Here is a 19,039-nt window from a genome sequence, read left to right as displayed (position 1 = left end):
CTTTACTGTTGTTATTCATCCATCACAGTACTGCCCTGCTTGGCATCTGATAGTCTCCATCAGTGTTAAGTAAATGATGCAGCACTGGAATAATTAGGAGTAATTAGCAAATGTGTGCTTTATGCCTTGGTTATAGATGCCAACATGTTAAATACTTCTGAAGTTCGTCTTTTGGGTGCAGAATACCAGTCTTAGGAAATTTAGAGTACTCCTTTAATAAAGACCAAAAGTCAAAGCACAGCGTTAATTAGTACATTACTGAGCGCTTTAAATGTCCCAGGCATTGAGAATAAAGATAAATGCAATAGCTTTTATAGATTAAAGGTTATAATCTGTTACCTGATCATTTTATGAATTTGCTAATTACACATCTTTAGGACAATTATCTAAACCCTTCCTGTTCCAGGCTTAGCTTCATTTTCCTTTTATGAAAGTAGGCATCTAATATTTAATTCATTCAGTTAGGAAATATTTATTGAGTACCTATTATGTGCTAGGTCCTATGCAAAGGATACAAAGATGAATAAGACTTTGTGCATACCCTTATGGAGCTTATAGCACAGGCCAGCCAATGCTATAATCTTTAAAGAAAAAGTATTTAAAGGCACTCAGGGGAAAAGCCAGGTATGGTCAAGTTTTGCTGTGCAAATGGTTTCCTCCTAAAGAACAGATTCAAATTTTTAGACCAGTAGTTCCCCGAGATATAGAATATTAAAATTAATACTTCATGGTAAAATAAAATATTTATTTTTAGAATATTTAAATTTGAGAATAGGCACCAGATGGTCAAGGTTAGGGTACTGAGATAAAGCAGGTCATGTAAGGAGCTGGCCTGGAATTATTACAGGCTATTTGAGTTAAGAGCAGTGGTTCAAAGAGATTGCTGGGCCCCATGCCCAGTTTCTGATTCAGGTCTTCAGTGTCCAGTTTCTAAAAATTTCCCAGGTGATGCTTATGTTTCTGGTCCAGTAGTACAAAACTACTGAATTAGAGTACAGTTTAGGCAGGGATAAAATTCCTTAAGTGTACTATCTCTTAAGATATTGTGAAGAACGTGGAGGCAGGGTAAACCCTTATGACTGTTATATAAGGAACGTACACTTGACATTCCGTGGTCTTTTGAGCAAATCACCAAGGACACTCTGTATTAAGTTCAAAGTACAATACAAATGGGGCCTGGCTCTGTACCTGGTTACCAAGTATGTGTCCAGGTGAAACTTTAGTAAACACCACCTCTTCCTGAGACACGTTTGGACATGTGGCTTTAAACCTCTGTTGAACAGAAATGAATCTATTTATTATATAATTTTCTTATTTGAAATTATGACAGGAAGGCCTACAACAAAGTTAAAAACTTTATCCAAGTGACCATTGAAAGCAGGACTTTTATTATGTTTTGCCTACTTTCTTCAACAAACCTGGTGTCCCGTAATGTGCATACTAACATTGATTGGTTGCCAAGGAGACTCCACTGCCACCCTGAACAAGCTCATGTTTCTCCTCTCCCTCAGTGCTAAAAGGAATGGAACTCCTGGGTCAAAGGCAAGATGCTAGGAAAGTAGAAGCTATGGATCCAGTCTCATGATAGAGATCTGAAATGAACAATAAGTACTCTCTATTCCATCCGTCAGTAGCAAAAGTACTTAAGTTCAAATGATAGCTCGGGGTTTTACACTTGAAGGAAAATCAGCATCCAAGAAAAGAATATCCTTCAAGCTTACAAAAATCCAAAGGAATTGGCATCTACCTGCCAGGTCCGAACGTTTTCTATCCCTGGCCTCACCTGAGTCAGGAGATTATCTTAAGAGAAACTCTGCTATTCTAAACAAAATTGTCCTTTATAGTAACCCCCAATCACAGGTAAGGGCAGTTTTTTCAGAGTTCCAAACTTTTGGACTTCTGGAAACTATTTATTGTTTCTCTTCCAGTACTGTGCCATTGATTCTTGCATGAAATTCTGGAATGCTGGCTCTTCATGGCTTTCCTCTGTAACTGCGAAGAAAAAAATTCAAGTTTTTAAAAACTCTCCTAATAGACAGTTGGATTAGAGCTGCTGTCACCCATCCATCAGAAACAGTACTCTATTTCTAAGAAATTTAAGTGTTCACATCCAATAAGGAAATATCTCCCAGAAGCATGCTCCATTTATCATGTTGCCCCAAACATACAAATTTCATCTGTAAGTGGGGAGAACACCTTCCTGATGAAGTACTACTCCCCAGTATTTTTATCTAAGAGAAATGAAAATGTATGTTGACACAAAGACCTATTAATGAATATTTATAGCAGCTTTATTTATAAGCGCTAAAATCTGGAAACAACCCAAATGTCAATCAGGTGGTAAACGGATAAACAAATTGTGGTACCTCCACATAATAGAATATTACTCAGCAATAAAAAAGAGCACACTACTGATGCGTGGCAACGACATGGAGGGATCACAAAAGCATTACACCAAGTGAAAAAAAGTCAAATGTAAGTTAAATACTGTGATTGCGATTATATGACATTCTGGAAAAGGCAAAATTATAGGAACAAAAATCAGATCAGTGGTTGCCAGGAACTAGGTGTGTGAGAAGGGAGTAAGTTAAAACGGGCATGAAGGAACTTTTGACATGATGGAAGTGCTCTGTATCTTGATTATGATGGTGGTTACAAGACTATATATTTTTATAGATAGATAGATAGATAGATAGATAGATAGATAGATAGATATAGATATAGATAGATACACACTTCATGGTAAAATAAAATACTTTCATTAGCATATACAAATATGCTAAAACTTATCAAAAATACCTTAGCCACCTCTCACCTCTGTGGTCAATATCATCAGTGTCACTGTCTGCTCCCTCGTCCTCTTCATCCAAGGTTCCCCGAGTCAGGATCAAGTCAGAAGGGTCCCGCACAGGAGATAAGCTGTCTACGGAGAAAATACCAGTGGCATGTCATGAACACATGCCTCCTCTAAAGGGGTAGTTTTGAATCAATAAGTAACTATGATGATAAATTTGACAAGATGAAAGTGATCATGATAAAATGCAGGCTCTTCTTACCTCTTCTATGTGTATTGTTAGAACCACTTAACATTTCTATAGTAGTTTAGTTCACAAAGTGCTTTTACCAGTCAAAGGACTATTGACAAAGGGAAGAAAATATTTACACCCTGTATCATAGAAAAATGGATACTATCCCTACTACATTAACGGGTATTAAAACTAGTGAGTGAACATTTGAAAATTAAAAGTACGTTCATATAGTCTCAAAGCATCAACCCAAGAAAATACTTATTACGAAGGGAAAAATAACAACTTTACAATGAAAAATCCTGGCAGACACCACTTAAAACAAATGATCAAAGTTAACATCATCTGCAATGGGACGAATCAACATCCTGTGCCTCCTGATATAATAACCTATGGACAAAACACAACTTCACTTTTGTAAAGGTCTGCCAAAAATGCACCAGCGGAATCGAACCATGAGGAAACACCCTATAAACCCTAAGTGAGGAACATTCCATAAAATAACTGTTCTCTATACTTCAAAATTGTTAATGTCATGAAATAAAAAAAAAAAAAACCCTAAGGAACCATTCCAGATTAAAGGAAAATAAGTCTTTAAAAAAAACTAACAAAGTGGACATCAAGTAAAGCTAAAACTACCTGAAAAGAAACCAACGGAATATAGTTGTACTCAACTTTCAGGGTTTTGCTTTTCCACATGTGTATGTATATATATATATATATATATAATGCAATACATATAAATGCAAAAATATACATGCATGTAAATGTAAATTGGATAAAGTAAACGTGGTAAATACAAAGACTAAAGAACCATTCCAGATTAAAGACGACTATAAGACATGACAACTAAATGCAAGGCAGAACCAGATAGGTAGATCTAAAACCACATTTACTTTATCCTCTTCTCTTTCTCCCTTTAAATATCAATATCTTTCTGCTGAGCAGAAATAAGTATACCCCCCGTTTAGATCCTAACATCAAGGACCCTCTAATACCTGTGGCAGTCCCTGTGTCCAAGGCTACAGAGCCCATGTCTTTCCGGAGGCGTTCCAGTTGTTCTTTCTGCTGCTGGCTCTGTGCGCTGGCCTGTATACAGAGAAAAAAATATATCATCATATTCAAAAAGGAGCCCAAGTTAGATGCCAGACTACCAACTGGAGATGACCAATTATACAAATAGTAGAGACTAAACATAAGAAACAGCTCATGGGGGCAGGAACGCTGAGCAGTGTGGGCCCAGAACAGCAGAAATTCAGGCTCAAGGGCTCTGTAGACTGAATTAGAAGTTTCAGAAACTGGACACAAAAAGAACCCTCAAGCAGTCATAACAGGAAGGCTCAATGAGAAGGAGCCCAACGCAGCAGATGGGGATGGGACACCTGATCACTTGGGATAAAACCTGTGAACCACCTCTCTGTCCCTAAACAAAATTCTGCAACTAGCCTTTAAATGGACCTTGGAGTAGGGGTGGGTGTGGGGCACAGTAAGGGCTTAGCACATACAACAGGAAAAACCTATTTTTAAAACTTCAAATAAAGAAAAGAAATATCGATAAGGGGCCTTTCTGCATCCAGACAGCATACATAGAAATTTACAAACTTAAATTAAGAAGAATCTCAAAGATACACTGATGCCCAAAACAAAAGCAGGAGGATCAGAATAGAGTTTAAGGGGGTTTCTGTTTGTTTGGTTTTTTAGTGGCCCTAAAATATACAAACAGCCTTTTATCTTACCAGTGATTTCTTCAGACGCTCATATTCAGGACGATATTCCCTGGAAGACAAACACTTTCTAAATTCCTATGCTTAATAATCTGTTCTGCCCACCTCCACATCACTTCTATTTTCCTAGGACTCTGACAATAAAAAAAGATCTTACTTTTCTCAGCATCAGACGTAACAAGTGTTACTCACTGAGATTCTATCCCTATGGAATTAAAAGCCAAGGTGTCTGCCCTCACCCTGAAACTAGAAAAAAAGAAAAAGTGACTGCTGGGCTGGAAAGATTAACTCTGCGGAGCATGACTGATGAGCTTATCATTCTTTTGGATAAATATATGGGATAAGGAACAGAAGCTAGACCTGTTAGTTCCAGGAAGCCCAAAATATAATGTTGTGGTTTAGCAGGGCAACAAGGAAAGCATGCAAATCAGTCTAACCCAAGGCTTTGATAACACCCTCCACCAAAAAAAAAAAAAAAAACTTGTCTGATGAATCAAAATAAAAATAATGTGTCTGAAAACCACGATGTGGTTGTTAGGATCTTGCTAAGTATGAACCCAAAGGAGCAAGCTCATCAGCAGCCAAGTAACAGGCTATGGGCCTAAGGACAGTATCTACGTGCTTGGACTCTACTTTCCTTTAGGTAAATGGAATTCTAGTATTAACTATGACAACAGCTGTAACAACCATTTATTATGATATGTGCTGACTAGGTGTCAGCAATTGCACTAGGTGCTTCAGATGTTTTCTCACAGCGACCTTAGCAACAAATGCTATTATCCCTGATCTACAAATGATGAAAACGTGCTAAGTCATTCACTTATTAAGTGGAGGAAACAGAAATCCAACACATGCCTGTCTAACTCCAAAGTCTAAGTTATTAATTGGGGGTCAGCCCATGTGGCAAATAGGCCAAATCAAGCCCACTGCTTATTTTTGTAAATAAAGTGTTACTGGAACGCAACCATACCCAATCATTTACAAATTGCCTATGGAAGCTTTTATGCTACAACAGTGGGAGCAGTAGCAGCAGAGATCGTATGGCCCACAGAGCCTAAAATATTCTGGCTTTTTACTGAAAAGTCTGATGACTACTGCGCTTAACCGTTCAATAGAGTGAAGATGTTATTCTTTTGCTTCTAAAAACAGTTACTGGGGACTCGTTACCCCTAAGTGTGGTCAGATCCAATACACGTATACATGGCAAATATATAAGCTATGAAAATCAAAAAGCTTTGGCTGGCAAAACTACTATATCGGAATTGTGGGTTACTAAGAATGCCAACAATAGGACATTCCTTTATCCTCACCTTTCATATTCTTCTGCAGCACTGGTGACTTGCATGAAGAGTTCATCTAAGCCTGTACCCAGAACAGCAGACACACCCACCACCTGTCAAAAGCAACATTAATGCCACTGAAGAAACAAATGTACATTTTTAAATGAAGTACATTATTTTGTTCAAATGTCATAAAATCTTCATAAAAGAACTTTAGACACTTCAAGAAGTCTCTGGCAAAGAGTAAAGCTAAAATAAAACAGCATGCCTAGTCAAACATCACGGAAATAAGTCTATGGAAAATAGAGAACTGAAAAAGAATGATAATTAGAACTGAACAAGTAGCAGGACTTTTTATCTATTCCCTATCAAATCAAACCATTATCTGTTCTCTATAAAGATTTGCTTGGGCAATTAACATACTCTCTGCTACCCATACCCACTTTGGTTATAAAAACCTTACCCTTCCGTCAAAGCATATCACTAATGCTATATCCTCCAAAATCTCTCATTCAAAAGTGACCTTCCCTCTCACCACCATCAGATCCAACTTCCAATCTTTCTTAAGGTACTTACCTCCATATGTCATGTTTCAATTCTGTGTATAGCCTTCTCTTCTAACTAGACTATAAACTCTCTGAGAATAGGATCTCTATCTTATCTAACTTTTAAACCTCCAGTTTTTAATAGATAATGCTTTAAAATTTACTTTTCAAAAGGTAATGAACTTCCTTTCTAAGAAAGGTTCAAAGCCAGCCCTGTGGATTAAGAGGTTATCCCGGAGAGACTGTTTGTATGAGCAAAAGAGAAAGTTTACCCTGAGTGAGCTGTAAAACTCATCTAACACCAGGCTCATTGAACGAGTCAGGTTACTGACATACGTAGTCTCTTGATTCAGGGCATCTTGGAAAGCCTCAAAATCTTGCATCCATTCCACTGCAAAGCTGTGATCAATGATGTCAGTCTGTACCAGAGAGAAGTCAATTATTAGCAACAAGAGATGAGTTTAGACATCACACAATGGCCAAAACAAATTCTTTTAAGTGGTGACAGCAAAAGGCAATTACTCATATATTTTCTTTTTCTGCTTCCCCCATTTCCTCCTCCACTGCAAAAGCCACATGAAGCCAAGACTTTCTATAGTGTAAATAACTAAGTGAAGATACGTGTTTCCTTGGATGAAGCAAATCCTTCACTATCCACTGCCAAGTGATCATGGCCACAGTGGAGGCCAGCATCTTCCAGGCCCTGAAGTCAAGTAGTCTCTTTTATCCCAGCCATCAACCACCAAAGAAGTTTTGTTTTTGTTCGTTTTGCCACTTCCAATAGACTAGCAACTCCATTCCCTCTTTCCCTCCTTGCACGGTCTTAATTCTGAAGGATAACCTATATGCTATGGTTGAGGGGCTGCTCTATCTAGGCTAAAATAACATTGGATGAAAGTCAGTGATAAACAGTCATTTAATCTGATTGAATCTTCTTCCCCAAAGTGATCATGACTTGGTTTTAGTTAAGCTTGATCTGCTTTCCAACATCTGAAATAACCCTTTTCGCCTACCCAAATCTTTCAATAACACAAGGTTCTGATGAAAAACAGATACAGTACTGAATCACAACAGTAAGAATCCACTTACTTTATTCATGACCACAATGAAAGGCAGCTTGGTTTTATACAAGATGCTGAAAATCAAACAACACATTATTAGTAAAAGCACTTAAGCTCTTGTTTACCCAGTGTCAGTCTGTTGGGACTGAGTAAAGAGAAGGGGGGTGGATTCGGATTCTAAATATAAGTATCCCTTCTTGCTCGGCACATATTCTCCTCTCCCAAGAGGCAAACTGTCATCACCATCAAGCAAACGACACAATTACTGTTTCTTGGAGAAAGATAATGCTTTGCTACTGATCCTGTTTTCAGTGTGTGTTTGCTCAGTTGTTTGTTTTTACCAAATAACTGTTATGCTGTCAGTCATCAAATTTCTTTTTTATTATTATTATTTATTATTATTTATGCCTACAGCACCTGGTCTTCCTAGGTGGTCTCCCATCCAAGTACTAACCAGGCCCAACCCGGCTTAGCTACCGAGATCGGACATTGGACTTGTTCAGGGGGGCATGGCCGCAGACCATGGGGTGTGGCTCCACTGAGGCATGAACCTAAGAACTTCTGCATATAAAGCAGACGTGCTAATCGCTACACTATGGAACCATGTCCTCAGTCATCAAATTTCGATCAGACTAGGATTTCTTGAATCTAATTAGAGGGGACATCCCTAGTTATATGAGAAGGGACAAATGTGTTGGTGATGACTTTTGTATATCCCCAAAATCAAATTCTCTCAGTTTTAGTGATCTGCCTTGCTCCTGGGTTTAATGCACTAACATAACCTAGAGTGAGGCATGTCCTTCCTCTCTTAATGTCACCACACTTGGGACAAACCTGTGTGTTTTGGAATTATCGATAAATCTTTTTATTCATAATTTCTCCTCATGTTATAATTTCACACCACCTAACACAGAAAAGGGATTCTATTCTATTTAGACTTAGGTTCCATTCAACTGACAGTAACTACCAGAAGATTCATATTCGTACACCGTCTATTTCTGTAGCAAGCAAGGGAGGAAGATGAGAAGATGCTGACAGAGAATGCCAACAGCCTGTTTTCTCTTCTGATTCCTCCCCAACTTACAACCACTAAGCTGTGGGGCAAATCTGAATGAACACAAATCTAGGGGGTAAGCACTCAGTACTCCAAAACAAACAAGAAGACAACTCAAAAACATACCTTGGTGTAATATCATGCCCACCCCTAATCAGTTACCTGCAGGCATAGAGCATGTTGGACATGAAGGTCACTGGGTTGGTACTTCTCGATGTGTCCATCACATAAATGACAATTGTTGGAAATGAGGATGCCTAAAGCCACAACATAATCCAAGCCTTAGCCGGAAGGTACATTACCTGTCCCCAAGCTTTTCCTACCTTCCTTAGCAAAAGAGAACTTGAGGCAGAATGTATAAAGCTTCTACAACTCCCACATAAGGTCCTAGGCAATAAAAAGATGCTTATCCAGTCTAGCTCTCAGTAACAAGTCCTACAGTACTCACCAGGGCCTCACTGATGATTGTCCCAGAAGCTGACCAGGTGAATACTTCAATCTGTCCAGGTGTGTCAATCAAGACATATCTGTGTCAAGAAAGACCATTAAAGAAGTATTACACTTGTGCGATGCTGAAAATATTCTGTCACACAAAACACCAAATACCTGGTTATCCAAAATTGGAATAACCTCTTCCCATTGCCAAGTCTAACTTCCTCCCACTGCCTTTAAAATGTGTACTACATTCCTCAGGCTTTGTTCGATGTCCAATATTCATGCTAATGGGAAAAAGCAGCAGTCCATAAATTATTGCAAATGATCACGAGGAAGCTGTGATAGTTACAGAAAGACACTGCATTAAAAATGAGAGGCAAAACCAGAATGTAAATCTCTTGGGAAACCATCTGGTTGCCTAGGGGCGCGCATGGGGAAAGGTGGAGGGGAGGGAGGAATGAAGGGATAGGGGAGTATCAAGTACATACAGGGTTTCTTCTTGGGTGATGAAAATGTTCTAAAATTGATCGTGGTAATGGTTGCACAATTCTATGACTACACTAAAAAGTCACTGAATTGTGGACTTTAAAAAGGTGAATTGTATTATGTGTATTATGTCTCAATAAAGCTGTTTTTAAAAATGAGCAAAGAATTTAAATAGACATTTCACCAAATATATACCAATGGCCAATGAATACAGGAAAAGATGCTCAACGTCATTAATCACTGAGGAAATACAAATCAAAACCACAATGTGATACCACCTCACACCACTATGGTGGCTATAATCAAAAACGAAGATATAACAAGTATTGACTGACAAGGATGTGGAGAAATTGGAACTCTCATGCACTGCTAGTAGGAATATAATAAAATGGTGCAGCCACCAGGAGCTGGAAGAAAGGCAGATTAGGGAATGACTGCCAATGCATATGGGGCTTCTTTTGGGGGTGATGAAAATGTTCTGAAATTAGATAGTATGTATCAATCTACAATTTTATGAATATACTAAAAACCACTAAATTGTATAAAGGAGTGTACTTTATGGTATGTGAATTTATATACCAATAAAGCTATTTTTTAAAAAACTACCTTTAGTGTGATTTCATTTTTATAAAACACCTTATCCATTCCATCCATCTTACCTTCTATTTATGTATATATGCCTAGATACATATAGAATGATAGCCACTGATGATGATGATAATGATGATGATGATGATGATAATAATTAGTTATTTCTACCAGAAATCTCACGGGTGATGGTTTCATCTTGTAAGTATTATGTATGGTCTGATTCTTTATAATGAGTATAAATCCTTTTTTACAAAAATCTTTCTTTTAAAAAAAAACCATTAAAAATTTAACAATTAATTGTAGGTAATAATAACAAATATTTTACTTTATATTTTGATACATTTAAATTTAAAAACTTATTCTCTCTGTATTATGTAAATTATATCCATTTAAACAAGGGTTAGAAAGGTGTTTGAGAGACTTTAATGCCAACATTATGGTTCCCTAAGAGAAAGGAGGTAGATAACTGAATTTGGACAGTTTCAAAATATCTCTCTAAGAGCCATGGACATATAACAAAGTAATTGTGGGTGGGATACTACTAAATTTAGCTCTATACTGGATAGCAACTTAATGATTTTCCTGCCTATTTTTTTTCACTTCCAAGGGTTCCATCTCAATTGACACTCTTTCAAAACTTGATGCTATCCTAAAATCCTTCAAAAGGCCTAGAAATGTGTCAACTACAGAATAATTAATTAATGGTGCAAAACTAAAATCACTCACTTAGACATGTTCTGGGCCTTCTCAATAAATTTCATTACCTAAAAGAAAAAGATGCCAATTACATCAGAATCCAATTTCAACACAAAAATCACAGGATCTTCTCCAGGGTGGCCTGCCTCATAGACACCATCAACTATTGAAACTTTGTATTCTTAACTTTAGGGCAGCAATTAATAAACTCACTGAACCAAAGACACGTAACCACATCAAGAGCACTGCAACACCCTGGAGCACAGTGCAAGACCCAGAGAAGCTGAAGACTTGATCTGCTACCTTCAAGTCACTTCTGCTGCTTTAGCAAAATGTTAATAACCTGTCTCATAGAGTGACATCAGGGTAAAACAAAACTGATTAAAAAACATTCTTAAAACACTCTTACAGAAGAAGAGGTGATAGAGAAAATCTAAATGATGACAACTTTGTCACAAGTTAAAAGCCCCATTATTTTTCCATTCCATGCCGGCTAGCCCGTCTCACCAACCCACAATCCCCGCTTTCCCGTCTCTCTACTCCATCCTCTGGCTAATACTACAAGCCAATAACAGATCGAGAAATGAACCCAGGTCTCCTGGATTTTTGTTTTATTGGCTCTCACAAAGATCCATTGTGAAGTGTTTATAACATTGGTCATGCTCTCATAGCCTATTTTTCTATCAAAATTATTTTCTATATTTATATCCAGTTTTATTGCTCTTCTTTCCCAATGTTATCAAACCAAGGCATTTAAAGTTTTTACACAGTCGTACCTGTACAAGTAAAAACAGAGAGACATACCTGATCAAATCTGGTAGCAAAGAGATTGAGTGAGGTCACTATGCCGCCATTGGGCCCAAGTCCATATCTAGGCACTAAGTTGAGGATTTAAACTGCTTATAGATCAATTTAAATGATAAAGTTCATACCTAGGATATCATTCGCACAAACTGCATTATATTAGTGGTCCATTAATGGATATTTGCAAGCTAATCCTTGACAAGTATATAGCACATAACCTTAACTTCATAGGGAAATATTCATTATCAAGGTTTCCCTCATTTATCATTTTAGGGATGGCCAGACAAAATGAAGAAAATAAAGTGACCAAAACATAATTAACAGATGCATCAGGCAGTGACAGCCTTTGGCATTAGCCATTAAGATCATCTATGTAACACTCCTTGCTCTGATCCTCATTAATCAAGCAACCTGCTAATTATAATTAGTCTTCCATTTCACGTAGTAATGTACTAAAAGTTGACTCCACTGAACCTACTAATTTCTGAGTTTCTCAGTCTGAAGAGGTGGTGACCAATGGATTTATCCTCTAAGGCAATATTACTTTCTGGGACCCAGGCACACTACCAGCTAGCCTCTCATTCTCTGAGCTCTCTAATTACAAGAGCCTGCTATCTGAGAAAATGGTAAGAAAACCAAATCACATGCTAAAATAGTATTTCTAATTATACCTACAATACTTATCCCACATCCATCTTCCCTCCTCCTAATAAAATTACTTTAGAGCAACCAAATGTTTCTACTAATAAATTTCACAAGGAAATGCAAAACACTCTTTCAAGCCACAAAATACACAGATGGTAACTAGCCAGGGATGAGTCAACACGGAAGTAGATGTAAAAAAGGATACTGTTTCATGACTTCTTTATACTTCACAGTGTCACGAATATCTGGGAATGGGGAGGGTAGAGAATTAATTAGAATTTAACATGCATGAAATAACATAGCATAAGATCGTCCACCAATAATATTCTAAGCCAATAGGTCTTTCAAGTCATCTCTGCTTCCTCTAAGGAAAAAAATAAGTTTCTCTCTTGGTATCTGAGTTGTTTTTCAATTTTTTTTTCTTTTTTAATTTTTAAGCTGCAATCATTGAATTGTGATAGAAAAAGAAGCAAGATTTTGAAGAGAATAGAAGTATAAAAGGTACCCTATGAGTACTTTCTCTACCAGGAAGAAATTGAAACTAGCCTTTATGATTCTCTTCTACTAACTTCCCCAGCTTCACACTGGTTTCCTTCCTTTCAAAGATAGATACCAAGTAACCCATGAAGAATATTAGGCTAGGAACTCTCAAGTTATGGTAGAGATGGTGTGAGACAAGGAGAAAAGTTTTATGAAACTTAAATACCTTATCGGTGACAATATACATAGAAAAAGAAATCTAAATCAAGAAAAAAAGGGTTATTTCTTACTAATTCCCTACTGGTAACAGAGGTAATACAGACATGGTTTTTAAAAAAAAATAATATGTCCAGTAATATCTAACAAAACCTATCTCCCAGTCTGAAGACCTACTCTATCAACTATTAGAAATCCATCTTTAGTGAGTAATTTTTTTCCTAACTTGTCTCAAAACAATCTCTGCTTTTTAATACAAGGCCTTCCTTTATTAGTTTGTTTAGGGTACAAGCAGCTTAATAGGATTAAGAGAAGGTTAAAAAAAAGGAGAGAATTAGCAGATAGTGATAGCCTAGAAATCAGGAAATCTAGATCCTATCTAGAATCATGACATTGGATAACATCCATTTTTAATCTTTTTAGAGTCACAGATTCCTCTCAAAGTCTAATGATAACTGGGACTCTCTCCCCTAAATAATGTACATATGCATATATATATGTACAGTTTCCCATGTAACTTTGAGAGTGGAAGGAAGGTTCCTATAAATCAGCAAGTGAACTACTACACAAAAACTCTATACTCTTAACTTTGAGAAAAGAAAATGTTAAAAGTGTATGTATCAGAGCCTTCTGAAGGTTTTATGGCCTAGAAGCGAGAGGACTTTGTGTCACTTCATTTTCCCAAAAAAACAATAGCATGACACCCTTGGATCAGAAAGGGGGAAGAAATAACACTGAGTGGTGAGGAAACACGTTTAGGAAAGAGAGAGGAGTAAATAAAGAGAAAATATGAATAAGCGAGAGGCCAAGTTTAAAGATTTTGGTAAATGCAAAGGAAACGAAAGTAGATAGTTTAGAAAAAAATAAAAGCATTGAAAACTGGCAGGCTGGAGGCTTTCCATTCTAAGGCATTTCACAGAGAACTGGCACAGTTTACTTACCAATATTGGCAGGAAAGGGAACTTCATGCACAGCTGGGTCCAGGTTGATCACATAAGGTGGAGAGCCTTGGCTATGCAGGTGTCCTGTGAGCCTCTGTGGCAATATAGGGAAAAAGACTGAGTGAGACAAAGGAAGCATTGTAAGGGAACAAAGAACATTTCCCTCTATCTGAAATATTCGCCTCCAACATTCAACTCTCAGTTGAAATGCTAACTTTCTTTAGTACTCATTTCAGATTCCACTACTCTTGATCACTTATTTACTCGTTTTGTGGGGTTTTTTTTCCCTATCATCCCCACTGAACAGTAGTTCCCTGAAAGCAGGAACCTTGTCAACCTCATTTTCGCTGTATTACCAGTGCCTGTGTCAATGTAAGAAATGTCCAAACCCACAGATAATTCTTATAAGTTTATTTGGCCAAAATGACAACTGTCAGGAAGCATGATCTCATATCCTCCTGCGAATGAGTTCTGCAGTTTCTTTTATGCATTTGGAATTAAGAAGGTAGCATAAGGAAGATTAAATGAAGGTAAGAGAAAGCAAGGAAAGGAGTTGGACTACAGGACAGTTAATAAGATTATGTGCTCTCTTGAAAAAGAGGGATTTCAAAGGTGTGTTAATCTAGATGCACAAAAATAATGGACAGGGCTTGCTTAAGGCAAAGATAAAGCTTTTATTACGCCTGGGGCATGATATCCGCCAAACCCTACCCAGTTAGGAATTTATGATCAGATCACCCTGTGATCTCAGGCCTATTACAGCACTTCTTCATCCACATCTGAAATGTGGTAGGCACGCAAGAAATAGCGTAATTCTTTTGCAATATACACGAAAGCCTGTATGGTAACACTGTATCGCCAGTTACTTGTAAGCTTCTGCCTTCGAAGAGTCGGCAATATTATCACCAAGGCCATTCCAGTACAAGTGGTTAGCTGTGCTAAGTATGCACTGAGGGTGCACAAAAGAGAGCGTTAATTAACCGAGAAGGCTTCGCCCAGGAAGAAACCAGAGTTGCCTGGCAAGTCCCCCAAAGCAGCGCTGGTCCCCTCTAATGCCCCAGAGACCTGCCTCCCATTCTCCCTGGCCTTCCACGCGCCACAACCTCTCGCGCACACCAACTACGCCCGCGCTGTGCAGGTCACCTGTACAAAAGTGGTTTTCCCAGATCCCGCCATGCCCAACACCAAAAGACACACTGGGGGCCGGTGTTCCCCCGAAGCCTGCGGCTCAGCTTCAGCTGCGGGCGCCGCCATCTTTCTCCTGGTACCGCCCACTCTACCATTGAGACGTCGCGCGGCTAGAGCGCCTTCCACGACCTTCCGGGCTGCGAGCGAGGGTAGAACTGAAAAGGAAGAGCGTAGGGGTGGGCGTCAGAGTCTGTTCCTGTCCCGACCCGGCTCGGGTGCCAACTAGTGACTATGTCGGGGGTGTGGAGGTTCTGGGATGACCGCTGGAGGGTGACAGAAATAGAGACGCTCAGCGTCATGGGGTTGGGCCTGGAAAAGCCAAAGCTCTGGTCTCCAAGGGAACCAGATGAGACAGGATCCCGAGGGCAGGGCTCCCTCAGTAAGATAAAGAGAGTGCGTTTCACTTTCGACCCCCAAACTGCGGGGAACAGAGCTGCCAAAGGACCTACTGCTAGGGTTCCTTCCGCCCCCGAGAAGGTTAAGCAGCTCAGGGCTGGACTGGCCAGGGATCGGATGGGGAACTGGGCAGAGCCTAGACCCGTTGAGCATAGAACCGAGAAACCACCCCTCCGGGGACGCCATCTCCGTGTGATGCAGGCCCCCAGCACTAGCTACGCGGGAATCAGAAAACTACAGCAAGATGTTAGGAGCGAATCCAAGTAGGTACTTGAAGAGGCGCTTCCCTCCACAGAAGCGTCCTCGGAAACTGAAAATGTGGTGCAAAAGCCGCGAAATCCCTTCTCCCGAACACCAAGTCTATCTTGTGTCCCTTTGCAGCTGTTTACTAAGTCACAGATCTAGGGTTCACACCCAGGCTATTTGCTAGCGGTGTAAATCGTGGTCAAGTCTCTAAACCTGTTTTCTCTTTAAAACTGAGATAATACCTCACAGGGTGGTAGCGAGTTTATATAGTAAAATGTAAACTATATTTCCTTATCTTTACCCCTAGCTATATGCCCCCGTACCTCGCAGTGTCAATGGGTGCTCAAAAATGTTTTCTTGTATGAATTAAAGTACAACTGTGCACCTTTTATTTCCTAAATTTTCATTAAGAACTGATGGGGGAATGTCTTACCTGTTCTTCAGGTTTGCTGAGGACTCCAGTGTTACCCCTCCACCGTATCTTAGTTTAATGAATAATGTTTTCAAGTCACAGAGGCTAACAAAGGCAGCGATGTGGCTTAAAGAAAAGACAGTGGAAATTATGAGGCTGAACATGCTGGTGAAACAAGCTCAAATCCGGCAAGAACCGCTAAGAAAGGAAACCGAGCAGCTGTTAACAGAAAAGTTACGTGTCCAGGCTGAAAATAAATTCTTTGAGGAATATCTGACCAAAAACACTGAAGCGCGTAGAGAGCAATATGAGAAGCTGTGGAAAGCCTATTTACAAAAAAGTGGGGAGATTCAACGAAGGAAAGGAGAATCAGCCTCCAGATACACGAAACAAACTGAAGAGCTTAAAAGCGAGTTCTTACAGAAGGAAAAGATCCAGTTCGATTTGGAGCAGCAGTTGCAGGCAATGAAGGACATTTCACTAGTAAAAGAGAAACAGGAGAGACAAATCCAGACATTACAGGAGGAGAAAAAGAAAGCCCAAGCTGAAACAGATGCAAAGAAACGGGAAGTGGCGATCCGGTTCCTCCAGGAAAAAGCATTACTGGAGAAAAAACTGAGGGAGCCAGACGTAACCCATTTGGGAAAGGAAGAAAGGAAGGCGCTTCACAGGAAGGGCCAAGCCTTGCAGTCCGCAGCAGATAAGTATATTTTTGACTTCCACCTCGGCATCCGCAGACAGAACGAGCAGTTACAGAAGGAAATACTGCAGCAAACTTGGCAATGCCAGGAGCTGCAGGCTACTCACAGCCGGTTAGAAAATCAGAAGCAGCAGCTGCAACAGGAACAGTGGTACATTGAGTCCTTAATCCGGGGGAGGCGACGACTGCACAGCAGGCATAATTCAGGCCCAAAAAGACAGGGTGCTTCAAAGACCACAGAAAACCCTTACCTGGGCATTAAATCACGGATTCATCCACAGTAATTCCTAAAATATCCCTGCTAAATAAGGGCTGGAGCGAGTATTCTTAGGTGCTGGATATACCCGGTTAGGAAGGTTTCTGGATCTCATTGCTATGGTAAAATGGCCATTATAATGTGTTAGTATAAAGGATTAGGTAACTTCAGCTATACTGCTACATATTTGTAACCAGCTTCCCTTAATTAGGTTTTTCTTTAGCTCTTATTAATAAACAGGATGTTCCTCAAACTTCCAGATAACCTAACACCATATGCTAAACACTAATAGATTAAATCATCTCCAGAAAAACACCTAGAAGAAATGAAAGGAAAACAATTGTGTGATTTATTTCATCTAGCTGAGTTAGATTTCTTTACAGAAAATCACCTTTAAGGGTAGCGTTTCAGACTGACTTTATATTGGGCTTCCTGCTCCATAAACAATATCAGTTTATCCTCATTCCTGTAGGCCAACTCAACATAAAGACAGTGTTTTTAAGCTTTTTTTTTTAAGGTTCTTGCTAGTGTCCAAGAAGACATAGTTTTCTCATGAGTGAAAAAGTACTCTAATAACAGCAAGTAAGCAGAATGGCCTTTTGTCTGCTGCTGTGCTTACAATTTTAGCTTTGAATAAATTGAAAAGGGAAGAGAAGATACAAAGGACATGTATATTAGGTCAGCTCTCTTTTGAAAACGCTTTTCTGTAAAGAAATAACCTCTAGAATTACTGAGGTGGCTGAATGCCTTGCTTATTTTAGGAAAATATATCAAAAGAACGTTTTAAAATATTTGAACTTTTTAAAAAAAGTCTTGAACCATCTATTTCCCTAGCAACATCCTAAATTCTAAAATGACATTTAAGATTAATATTAAATAAAGTACTTTAGTTTTAGGTCACCTATTATTTTCTTACTATATGTGCACTTAATAGTACCTGAAATGCCTTTCGTAATATGTGCCATATATTTATGCCTACTTAATAGGGTAGAGTTTTTGGTTATTTTTTGCATTTATGATATATTGATGCTTAGACCAGTGATTTATTTGAATGCTGAATACTGGTACAGGAATATAACCCCTTATTTTAACATCGCTCCTCTATGGGAAAATATAATCTTTATGTTTTCTAGAAATTGTCAGTGATGAAGAACTTCGAAGTAATTTTCTTGAATTTTGTTTTATTCATATGCATATTCCTTTAAATTGGATTTAAAAAGGACCATCCTCCAATGTGCCTTTAACTTCTAGCTTTAACAATTTTCTGTTAAATATGTAGTTTCTTTATTAAAATTTTTATTAAAAAACAAAAGCCTACTTAGATTATAATTTATCTATTGGTTTTATTATTGTTTCAATGTAAAGTATTTTCTACTTCATCACTTCACCACTTCTGCATGTCTTATTCACACAAGGATGCAAATAATAAAACTGCAGTTTTAATGCTGAAAACGGGACTTTCGGTAAGAATGCAGGTACATTAACTTGAATACTTCAATTCATGAGCTAAAAATACAGAAAGACTGCACTTGAAAAACACAGTATCCAAGACAAATTTGAAGCCCTATTCTCTGTGGATACAAAAACCCTAGGAAAATATATACCTAACGTTGATAAGATTTTAGAATCTTATTAAACTGCTATTAATTCCCCTCTTGCCATTGCTGTCCCAATAATCTAATTCGGGAGTGGATAACTTCCATCTCATCTCAGTTTAGTTTTAATTCCTATCGGCCCAGACAATGGATCTGATGTACTGCTTATGGCTATCCCTTTCAGAGTGAAGCCCCTGAGAGCTCGAAGACTTTAAAGGACGAATCTGATAAAGGTACTTTGAAATCTTACCAGTAAGTGAGC

General features: G+C 38.6%; 2 protein-coding genes and 1 pseudogene across 3 annotated transcripts; 1 reads left to right on the top strand and 2 right to left on the bottom strand.

The window, feature by feature from the left end:
- Nucleotides 1-730: 730 nt before the first annotated feature.
- Nucleotides 731-15,291, bottom strand: GPN1 (GPN-loop GTPase 1). Of its 2 annotated transcripts, none has more exons than XM_016145369.2 (14): nucleotides 15,182-15,291; nucleotides 13,985-14,078; nucleotides 12,553-12,592; nucleotides 11,703-11,769; nucleotides 10,929-10,966; nucleotides 9,139-9,217; nucleotides 8,853-8,947; nucleotides 7,665-7,710; nucleotides 6,848-6,994; nucleotides 6,061-6,143; nucleotides 4,763-4,802; nucleotides 4,025-4,115; nucleotides 2,816-2,923; nucleotides 731-1,992 (listed from the first exon to the last, which is right to left on the bottom strand). In XM_016145369.2, exons 1-14 carry the CDS (start codon nucleotides 15,236-15,238, stop codon nucleotides 1,907-1,909), a joined length of 1,071 nt encoding a protein of 356 aa, XP_016000855.1. In that variant the 5' UTR covers nucleotides 15,239-15,291; the 3' UTR covers nucleotides 731-1,906. The 2 variants fall into 2 exon arrangements, with proteins under 2 accessions (XP_016000855.1, XP_016000854.1); XM_016145368.2 differs by having other exon boundaries at nucleotides 15,128-15,290.
- On the bottom strand, nucleotides 8,042-8,157 carry LOC118605711 (annotated as a pseudogene).
- A 2-nt stretch (nucleotides 15,292-15,293) lies between the features above and the next one.
- CCDC121 (coiled-coil domain containing 121) lies at nucleotides 15,294-17,232 on the top strand. Its single transcript, XM_016145365.2, has 2 exons — nucleotides 15,294-15,831; nucleotides 16,259-17,232. The coding sequence occupies exons 1-2, from the start codon at nucleotides 15,404-15,406 to the stop codon at nucleotides 17,208-17,210; spliced, it is 1,380 nt and encodes a 459-aa protein (XP_016000851.2). The 5' UTR covers nucleotides 15,294-15,403; the 3' UTR covers nucleotides 17,211-17,232.
- Nucleotides 17,233-19,039: the final 1,807 nt, after the last annotated feature.

Source organism: Rousettus aegyptiacus, unplaced genomic scaffold (genome assembly GCF_014176215.1).
Source record: "Rousettus aegyptiacus isolate mRouAeg1 unplaced genomic scaffold, mRouAeg1.p scaffold_m13_p_7, whole genome shotgun sequence".
NCBI classification, from domain to species: Eukaryota; Metazoa; Chordata; class Mammalia; order Chiroptera; family Pteropodidae; genus Rousettus; species Rousettus aegyptiacus.
Note: the sequence above shows the minus strand (reverse complement) of the source record. Positions and strands in the feature narration are given on the sequence as shown.

Excerpts from the sequence above, each read along its gene's own strand:
- GPN1 (XM_016145368.2), bottom strand. The coding sequence starts at position 15,238 with ATGGCGGCGCCCGCAGCTGAAGCTGAGCCGCAGGCTTCGGGGGAACAC. Across the intron at positions 8,948-9,138 it reads CAATCATCAGTGAGGCCCTG|GCATCCTCATTTCCAACAAT; the intron begins GTGAGTACTGTA and ends TTGTGGCTTTAG. Across the intron at positions 6,995-7,664 it reads TCATTGTGGTCATGAATAAA|ACTGACATCATTGATCACAG; the intron begins GTAAGTGGATTC and ends TCTCTGGTACAG.
- CCDC121 (XM_016145365.2), top strand. The coding sequence starts at position 15,404 with ATGTCGGGGGTGTGGAGGTTCTGGGATGACCGCTGGAGGGTGACAGAA. Across the intron at positions 15,832-16,258 it reads GATGTTAGGAGCGAATCCAA|GTTTGCTGAGGACTCCAGTG; the intron begins GTAGGTACTTGA and ends CCTGTTCTTCAG.